Source organism: Nansenia antarctica (genome assembly GCF_963989245.1).
Source record: "Nansenia antarctica genome assembly, chromosome: 1".
Classification (NCBI taxonomy): domain Eukaryota; kingdom Metazoa; phylum Chordata; class Actinopteri; order Argentiniformes; family Microstomatidae; genus Nansenia; species Nansenia antarctica.
In genome coordinates, this window is record NC_137674.1 from 107185931 (window position 1) to 107195930 (window position 10000).

At 45.8% G+C, this 10000-nt stretch overlaps 1 protein-coding gene across 2 annotated transcripts in view; it reads left to right on the forward strand.

The window, feature by feature from the left end:
* rabgap1l (RAB GTPase activating protein 1-like) overlaps positions 1-10000 on the forward strand; it is a 187672-nt gene that overhangs the window by 15461 nt on the left and 162211 nt on the right. Inside the window, exons 8-10 of one of the 2 annotated variants that reach the window (XM_080548270.1) lie at positions 2834-2900; positions 5879-5981; positions 8382-8548. In XM_080548270.1, the coding sequence (XP_080404396.1) occupies positions 2834-2900; positions 5879-5981; positions 8382-8548 (337 nt within the window). Of the gene's footprint in view, positions 1-2833; positions 2901-5256; positions 5276-5878; positions 5982-8381; positions 8549-10000 lie in introns of those variants that run through there. The other variant, XM_080548269.1, reaches the window with a different exon arrangement.

The window sequence follows — 10000 nt, forward strand, 5'->3', positions numbered from 1 at the left end:
ACACTAGCAATCCCAGAGGCTTATTGATGTAGACGCCATGTGTTTGTATTTATGTGCTTCCTTTTTAAAATTGGGGGTGGCTGTGGCGCAGGAGGTAGAGCCGGCGTCTAATGATCGCAAGGTCGGCAGATCCGCGGCTCGAACCCCGGCTGGCCACATGTCGAGGTGTCCCCCGGCAAGACACTGAACCCCAAGGTACTTCCAATGAGCGGTGCCGGCGCCTTGCATGGTAGCTTAGCTTGCCGCCATTGGTGTGTGACTGTGTGTGTGAATGGGTGAATGAGAGGCCGTTGTAAAGCGCTTTGGAATAAGGCGCTGTATAAGTGCAGTCCATTTACCGTTTACCATTTAAAATGGTCAAATAAACCAAAGTAAACATACTGAAATGCCTGTTACCTGTTGGAGAAATGTTTGACTATTGCAATTTTAATTAGATTTTTTATGTCTTTTTATTCTACCGCTAGAGAGTCTCTCAGCAAAGACCTTTATAAGGCAAGTTTATTTGTATAGCACATTTCATACAACAGGGGCAATTCAAAGTGCTTTACATACATTATTTAAAATTACAGCAAGAGGAGCATAAGAAAATAAAAATTACAATGAATAAAAGCAAATATAAGAAGTAAATAGATAAAACATTTAAAAAGACAATAGTTAATGGAAAAAAGACATTGATTGAAGTGTTTGTGTTTAATCATAACTGGTGCAAATATTTAAGGGTTTGGGCCTGTTTGATTTCTTCAGGGAGTTTGTTCCAGGAGCATGCAGCAGCGTGACTGAAAGCTGCTGCACCGTGTTTTGTTTTTACTCTTGGAATTATTCGCTGATTTGTCTCAGCTGATCTTAGGGACCTTGCGGGAATATATATATATATTATATATCTTATATATAAGATAAAAAAACGAATCCTGCGGCGTGTAAGTGGCGTAGCACACTAAGGTGCATGCCGGATCATCACAAGGTCCTTGGTTCGACTCCCTTGGCCATCGACATATCCTGCATAGCATCCTCTCTCTGTCTCTCCCATCCTTCCTGTCAATCCCTACTGTCTCTATCCTCCTCTCCCTCACCCATCCTTCCTGTCAATCTCTACTGTCTCTATCCTCCTCTCTCTCACCCATCCTTCCTGTCAATCTCTACTGTCTCTATCCTCCTCTCTCTCACCCATCCTTCCTCTCAATCTCTACTGTCTCTATCCTCCTCTCTCACCCATCCTTCCCGTCAATCTCTACTGTCTCTATCCTCCTCTCTCACACCCATCCTTCCTGTCAATCTCTACTGTCTCTATCCTCCTCTCTCTCACCCATCCTTCCTGTCAATCTCTACTGTCTCTATCCTCCTCTCTCTCACCCATCCTTCCTGTCAGTCTCTACTGTCTCTATCCTCCTCTCTCTCACCCATCCTTCCTCTCAATCTCTACTGTCTCTATCCTCCTCTCGCTCACCCATCCTTCCTGTCAATCTCTACTGTCTCTATCCTCCTCTCTCTCTCTCACCCATCCTTCCTCTCAATCTCTACTGTCTCTATCCTCCTCTCTCTCACCCATCCTTCCTGTCAATCTCTACTGTCTCTATCCTCCTCTCTCTCTCACACCCATCCTTCCTGTCAATCTCTACTGTCTCTATCCTCCTCTCTCTCTCTCACCCATCCTTCCTCTCAATCTCTACTGTCTCTATCCTCCTCTCTCTCACCCATCCTTCCTGTCAATCTCTACTGTCTCTATCCTCCTCTCTCTCTCTCACCCATCCTTCCTCTCAATCTCTACTGTCTCTATCCTCCTCTCTCTCACCCATCCTTCCTGTCAATCTCTACTGTCTCTATCCTCCTCTCTCTCTCTCACCCATCCTTCCCGTCAATCTCTACTGTCTCTATCCTCCTCTCTCACACCCATCCTTCCTGTCAATCTCTACTGTCTCTATCCTCCTCTCTCTCACCCATCCTTCCTGTCAATCTCTACTGTCTCTATCCTCCTCTCTCTCACCCATCCTTCCTGTCAGTCTCTACTGTCTCTATCCTCCTCTCTCTCACCCATCCTTCCTCTCAATCTCTACTGTCTCTATCCTCCTCTCTCTCACCCATCCTTCCTGTCAATCTCTACTGTCTCTATCCTCCTCTCTCTCTCACCCATCCTTCCTGTCAATCTCTATTGTCTCTATCCTCCTCTCTCTCACCCATCCTTCCTGTCAATCTCTATTGTCTCTATCCTCCTCTCTCTCACCCATCCTTCCTGTCAATCTCTACTGTCTCTATCCTCCTCTCTCTCTCTCACCCATCCTTCCTCTCAATCTCTACTGTCTCTATCCTCCTCTCTCTCTCTCACCCATCCTTCCTCTCAATCTCTACTGTCTCTATCCTCCTCTCTCTCACCCATCCTTCCTGTCAATCTCTACTGTCTCTATCCTCCTCTCTCTCTCACCCATCCTTCCTGTCAATCTCTATTGTCTCTATCCTCCTCTCTCTCACCCATCCTTCCTGTCAGTCTCTACTGTCTCTATCCTCCTCTCTCTCACCCATCCTTCCTGTCAATCTCTATTGTCTCTATCCTCCTCTCTCTCTCACCGATTCTTCCTGTTAATCTCTATTGTCTCTATCCCAATAAAGCAGAAATGCTCTAAACATTAAAATAAATAAATAAATATATATATATGACCATATAAAAAGGTAAATTGCAGTGGCCATTGAGCCATTGTTCCTGACCTGGGTTTTTTTCCATCAACATTGCTAAAGATAGAGATAAATCAAGATAAATCTTTGCCAGTCTTAATACAAAAATAAGCCTGGATTTTCCTTTAGCGACGTTGATGGAATTCCCCCCTGTCCCCGTCTCCCCCAGGTGTTTTGGGATGTTGCTGAGCCCAGGGCAGAAGGTGCGGAACAGTGACATGCACCTGCTAGACATGGTAAGCTCTCAGGGTGGCTGGATGAACAGTGACATGCACCTGCTGGACATGGTAAGCTCTCAGGGTGGCTGGATGAACAGTGACATGCACCTGCTAGACATGGTAAGCTCTCAGGGTGGCTGGATGAACAGTGACATGCAGCTGCTAGACATGGTAAGCTCTCAGGGTGGCTGGATGAACAGTGACATGCACCTGCTAGACATGGTAAGCTCTCAGGGTGGCTGGATGAACAGTGACATGCACCTGCTAGACATGGTAAGCTCTCAGGGTGGCTGGATGAACAGTGACATGCACCTGCTAGACATGGTAAGCTCTCAGGGTGGCTGGATGAACAGTGACATGCACCTGCTAGACATGGTAAGCTCTCAGGGTGGCTGGAGGAACAGTGACATGCACCTGCTAGACATGGTAAGCTCTCAGGGTGGCTGGATGAACAGTGACATGCACCTGCTAGACATGGTAAGCTCTCAGGGTGGCTGGATGAACAGTGACATGCACCTGCTCGACATGGTAAGCTCTCAGGAACAGTGACATGCACCTGCTCGACATGGTAAGCTCTCAGGGTGGCTGGATGAACAGTGACATGCACCTGCTAGACATGGTAAGCTCTCAGGGTGGCTGGATGAACAGTGACATGCACCTGCTAGACATGGTAAGCTCTCAGGGTGGCTGGATGAACAGTGACATGCACCTGCTAGACATGGTAAGCTCTCAGGGTGGCTGGATGAACAGTGACATGCACCTGCTAGACATGGTAAGCTCTCAGGGTGGCTGGATGAACAGTGACATGCACCTGCTAGACATGGTAAGCTCTCAGGGTGGCTGGAGGAACAGTGACATGCACCTGCTAGACATGGTAAGCTCTCAGGGTGGCTGGATGAACAGTGACATGCACCTGCTGGACATGGTAAGCTCTCAGGGTGGCTGGAGGAACAGTGACATGCACCTGCTAGACATGGTAAGCTCTCAGGGTGGCTGGAGGAACAGTGACATGCACCTGCTAGACATGGTAAGCTCTCAGGGTGGCTGGATGAACAGTGACATGCACCTGCTAGACATGGTAAGCTCTCAGGGTGGCTGGATGAACAGTGACATGCACCTGCTAGACATGGTAAGCTCTCAGGGTGGCTGGATGAACAGTGACATGCACCTGCTAGACATGGTAAGCTCTCAGGGTGGCTGGATGAACAGTGACATGCACCTGCTAGACACGGTAAGCTCTCAGGGTGGCTGGATGAACAGTGACATGCACCTGCTAGACATGGTAAGCTCTCAGGGTGGCTGGATGAACAGTGACATGCACCTGCTAGACATGGTAAGCTCTCAGGGTGGCTGGATGAACAGTGACATGCACCTGCTAGACATGGTAAGCTCTCAGGGTGGCTGGAGGAACAGTGACATGCACCTGCTAGACATGGTAAGCTCTCAGGGTGGCTGGATGAACAGTGACATGCACCTGCTAGACATGGTAAGCTCTCAGGGTGGCTGGATGAACAGTGACATGCACCTGCTCGACATGGTAAGCTCTCAGGAACAGTGACATGCACCTGCTCGACATGGTAAGCTCTCAGGGTGGCTGGATGAACAGTGACATGCACCTGCTAGACATGGTAAGCTCTCAGGGTGGCTGGATGAACAGTGACATGCACCTGCTAGACATGGTAAGCTCTCAGGGTGGCTGGATGAACAGTGACATGCACCTGCTAGACATGGTAAGCTCTCAGGGTGGCTGGATGAACAGTGACATGCACCTGCTAGACATGGTAAGCTCTCAGGGTGGCTGGATGAACAGTGACATGCACCTGCTAGACATGGTAAGCTCTCAGGGTGGCTGGAGGAACAGTGACATGCACCTGCTAGACATGGTAAGCTCTCAGGGTGGCTGGATGAACAGTGACATGCACCTGCTGGACATGGTAAGCTCTCAGGGTGGCTGGAGGAACAGTGACATGCACCTGCTAGACATGGTAAGCTCTCAGGGTGGCTGGAGGAACAGTGACATGCACCTGCTAGACATGGTAAGCTCTCAGGGTGGCTGGATGAACAGTGACATGCACCTGCTAGACATGGTAAGCTCTCAGGGTGGCTGGATGAACAGTGACATGCACCTGCTAGACATGGTAAGCTCTCAGGGTGGCTGGATGAACAGTGACATGCACCTGCTAGACATGGTAAGCTCTCAGGGTGGCTGGATGAACAGTGACATGCACCTGCTAGACACGGTAAGCTCTCAGGGTGGCTGGATGAACAGTGACATGCACCTGCTAGACATGGTAAGCTCTCAGGGTGGCTGGATGAACAGTGACATGCACCTGCTAGACATGGTAAGCTCTCAGGGTGGCTGGATGAACAGTGACATGCACCTGCTAGACATGGTAAGCCCTCAGGGTGGCTGGATGAACTCTGTCTATTAGCCCACATGAGTATAGCGTTGTCTATATTAGTCAAATATTGTCTATATTAGTTAGATATTGTATATACAATATATCGTAAATATTGCTCTTCTTTCTTTCTTTCCTCCGTGCACGGTGTGGTACACACAGACACACAACACGAAGGTTCAACTAATGTCTGTACTCTAGAAGATCTATGATAAACATGGGTTATTTTGATCTTTTCTGTTTTATTGCCATAGTGCTGCACTCTACATAATGTGAGGGACCTAACCGTTGCTTAGAGTTATTATTGACATGAATTGTTCCCTTGTTGACCATAAGCAGTGATGGACGCAGGATGTGACATATTAAGTCTCATATTTGCTGTCATACACTCGAGTCTGGGTCCAATGTACACAATGTAAAATCCTTATTATGAGTAGAATCAATACTCCTCCTGTTTTATTCATACTACGATACTTTTCAGTATTCTACTGTGATATTTACAAGTGTGTAGTTAAAGCGTTGAGTTAAGTTAGCATTTAGCAGCAGAGGTTTATGTGGGGTGTGTAAATTGTGTGTGTTACGTCTGCTCTTGTTAAGGAGTCCATGGGGAAGAGCTCGGATGGAAAGGCATACTTGATCACCGGCACCTGGAACCCCAACCTGCCTGCTTTCCAGGTGCTGAACGAGGACACCCCTAAAGGTAGGCAGAACACCCCGCTCTGTCACCAGCTTTGGATTCAGCTTAGCTTTAGCTTAACTTTTAGCTTAACTTTTAGCCTAGCGTTTAGCCTAGCGTTTAGCCTAGCGTTTAGCCTAGCGTTTAGCCTAGAGTTTAGCTTAACATTTAGCTTAACATTTAGCCTAGTGTTTAGCTTAACGTTTAGATTAACATTTAGCTTAGCGTTTAGCTTAACGTTTAGCTTAACGTTTAGCTTAACATTTAGCCTAGCCTTTAGCTTAACATTTAGCTTAACATTTAGCTTAACATACACTGTGGAGCTTTATAAGGAAGTCCTTCCGTGCCGTCCTATGGATACAGTATTTATCCAATCTATTGCAAGGTGCAAAGCATAGCTCAGGGACGTTGCTGGTTCTTTCAATTCCATCCCCTTATTTCCACAAATCTGAGCGAATGCCACTGAAAATTATATTATTTGATGTTGTTATAGTCTTGTATGATGTTGATTAATTATATTTTCATAAAGGCTAGAGGAAGGCACTTGGTTATCAGGAACAGAGGAAGGGGAATGATTGAGTTTTAGTTTTCCATGTTGTAATTCTGGCTAGCGGTCGTGTCTAGTTGGTCCCAAGTTAAAACTGTAGACTAGAGCACCTTCCCCTGTTTTGTAAAAATCCCTTTTTACAATATTCACAACACTATAAATAGCATCAATTGCAGTTAATTGTGGTTACTTGTGTTTCTACAGTCAAATTGTGTGCTTTTTTGAGGGGTAGTAAATAAATAAAAATTTCACTGGTAACCAAACAGAGGTAGCCAGCCAACTTGAATATTGGTACATGTTGGTGTTGTCCACATGGTTTTAGTGTAACAGTAAGACATTTCAGCGCAGCGCGAGTGTGAGACCTCGCCCCACTGAACCTATTATATCAAACAAATTAGTCGAGCTGCCAACTTGCTGACTCGGAAAAGTCAGGAGAGTTTGACTCGAGCCTATGAGGCAGGTTGTCAAAGCAACCCAGCTCAGGGGAGTTAGTTAGGTCGCTACAGAACTACAACAACCAACACTTACACACATAATAACAGACCAGACTTGGATACCTTTCAACATGAGAAGAAAATATAAGTAAAAGGCTTTGATTACTGATTGGTTGGCTAACATAACGTAGACCTATGAAGTTTATATTTGTTTCCATACAAATTGTCAGCCAGATTACAGATTAGATGTTCTTGATACAACAATTCATTTTTGGTATAGTTGTTATATAATAGAGTAGGATTTACACAGTAGGTCTTTTTTTTATGTTTAAGGGATAGATCAACTTTGAAAAATATTAATTTTTATTCTATCCGATAACATTGCTTACATAATTTCTAGCCTGTTATTTTCCCCCTCCCCTAATTGGAGGACATGAAAAGGAAATGATAATTATATGTTGCTGTTTAGGTATGAAAGCATCTGACAAACATTGTTTTGGGAGTGAGCTTTCCCTTTCTTCTAATCCAACACAATTTAAAATAGAACAAGTTTAGTCGTCTCAACTAAACAAACCCTTTTGGGCCAGGGAGTATAAGATCCTGAGGGTCTTCTGAAGCTTGAAGGGATGCCGTTACCCTAAAACATCTTTCCAAATCAACATTTTTATGCTTGACTTTATCGTAATTGGAATCTTTTTTTAGACACATTTCTTAGAATGGCGGCGGGTGTTGTCGTCTTTTCTCAAGTTAATTGTGATAATAAAACCTTTCCACTGTGAAATGGGTTATTTTCCTTTTGTTTCACAGTTTGGTGATCGCTATCCGCTCTTCTTTATCCTCCTCCATCATTATACGTTACACTTTTTCCCCCCAAAAGGGGAAACGATAAGATTAAACTGGCCAAACTTCCAGTTGAAGGTCTTCTGCCGTAAGCTTTGCATCTCATTTTTTGTCCAGACCAACAACCCTTGTCTCCTGTTGTGAATTCCAGATGCTTCGTTGTTGTACGTAGCACAGTGTGTTGTGTTTGTTACAACCGTGTGTGTAAATGCATAGAGATGAGATTTTCCAGATTGGTCCAAAGACCTCTCACCTGTTCTACAGATATGAATGTGGATGCATTATGCTACCCCCCCCCCCCCCCCCCCCTTTCAGTTGACTTATTCATCCTCTATGCTTTGTAAAGATTAATGATATTTATGCAACAAAGAACACACTACAGTCTCCCCCCACTGTATCAACAAAAGGTTTCGACTGCACCTTCACATCCACTTATACTCTGTCAGTCCACAACAGCCTCTTTGACTGGGGCAGTTACACTGACTGTATGCATTTTACTGGAGTCCCTGTTGATACTGCAAACACCAACTCAGCATAAAGCTTTCCTTCGACGCCCGCCGGCTACTTACCCCCCCACTATGTTCTCTGTGTGATGGTTTCCAGACAAGCAGGTGTATATGACTGTGGCTGTGGACCTGGTGGTGACGGAGGTGGTGGAGCCGGTGAGGTTCCTGCTGGAGACCCTGGTGCGGGTCTACCCCGCCAACGAACGCTTCTGGTACTTCAGCCGCAAGGCCTTCAGCGAGACCTTCTACCTCAAACTCAAACAGGTACGGAGGGTTCACTAAGACCTTCTACCTCAAACTCAAACAGGTACGGAGGGCTCACTAAGACCTTCTACCTCAAACTCAAACAGGTACGGAGGGCTCACTAAGACCTTCTACCTCAAACTCAAACAGGTACGGAGGGTTCACTAAGACGACCCTCACTGTACTGTACTATAAACATGCAGCCTTCAGCTCAGGACCTCAAGACCGATAGATGTATGTTTATGTCCCTCTGACTAGTCCACATGGATATGGACCGGGACAGACACCGGTAACGTTTGCTCTAAGACGGGGGGGCGTCAGCCACGCTTTTGTCTTGTCCAACGAGCGCGGTAGATAATACCAGTAAGGCATCACTTACTTTGCAAAACAAAACCACTTGAAAGTATCAAAACCTACCCCATTGTCATATCAGATCAACTGTGTGTATGTACACCCAGCCACGCCCGAAAACACTTGACCCTGCTGCAACATAATCCCCCAACAGACCTCCTCTGTCTGATTCAAAACCGTCACGGAACAAAAAAGGTACATTGAGTTACCAGATTTGAACACAGGTGCTAGGAGGAGGAGGAGGAAGTCCAGTCGTTTCGGCAGGTGCTTAAAAAGCCAAATCAGGGGGCTTGAGACGACGGAAACACAAAACACAACCCCCCCCCCTCGCCCCCCCTCCGCCCTCCCTTTTCTTATATTTTTCTGAAAGGCAAATCTCCTTTCCTGTGCTCGGGGACTCTGTGAAGCAGCAAACCGGAGGCTTTGTATCAGTCGAGCTAATAAGCGGCTTCGTCTCTCATTATAGCGCTATAGCAATTAGCGGCAGCGCCTGAGTCTCTGCCTGATTGCCTCTCTAGTTATCTCATCAGCGGCAGGAAGAATGGCGTCGCTGTAGTTAAAAGCTAATTAAAAGATAATATTGTCGTGGTTCTTGCACAAGATTCTAATCCGTCCGTATTATTTTATTCTTATTTATTTGTTCCGGAGGGGCTCCTCTCATTAGGCTGTGTGTAATTCAAGTCGTTATTGTCATCACTCTCTCTCTCAGAGAGGAGTGTGTTTCGTGTCGTGTGCGTGTGTGAGAAAATGGAGGATAATTTGGTGACATTTAAAGGTGCAATCGTAAAAAAAAAAAAAAAAAAGAAGAAAAACGTCTGTCTTGCCCGCCACCTCTTCTGGTATAAAGTTGAGAGATGGGGGGGGGGGGCACTCTGAAATTCATGAACAGAGCTCTCCATGCAAGGACTAACAGGCCTTGACCTAACAGGCCTTGACCTAACAGACCGTTCATAAAGACATGGTTTATAAACCTTTAAGTTAAACAATTGTAATAAGCTAATTAGAATCAATGGGTGTCATGTATTGAGATGACTGATTGTGCCTTAAAGGAGAATCTCTACGTAAGCGTTGCCCAACAACTACAACAAACGTTTGTTATTCTAACACCCCTAATCTGTACGA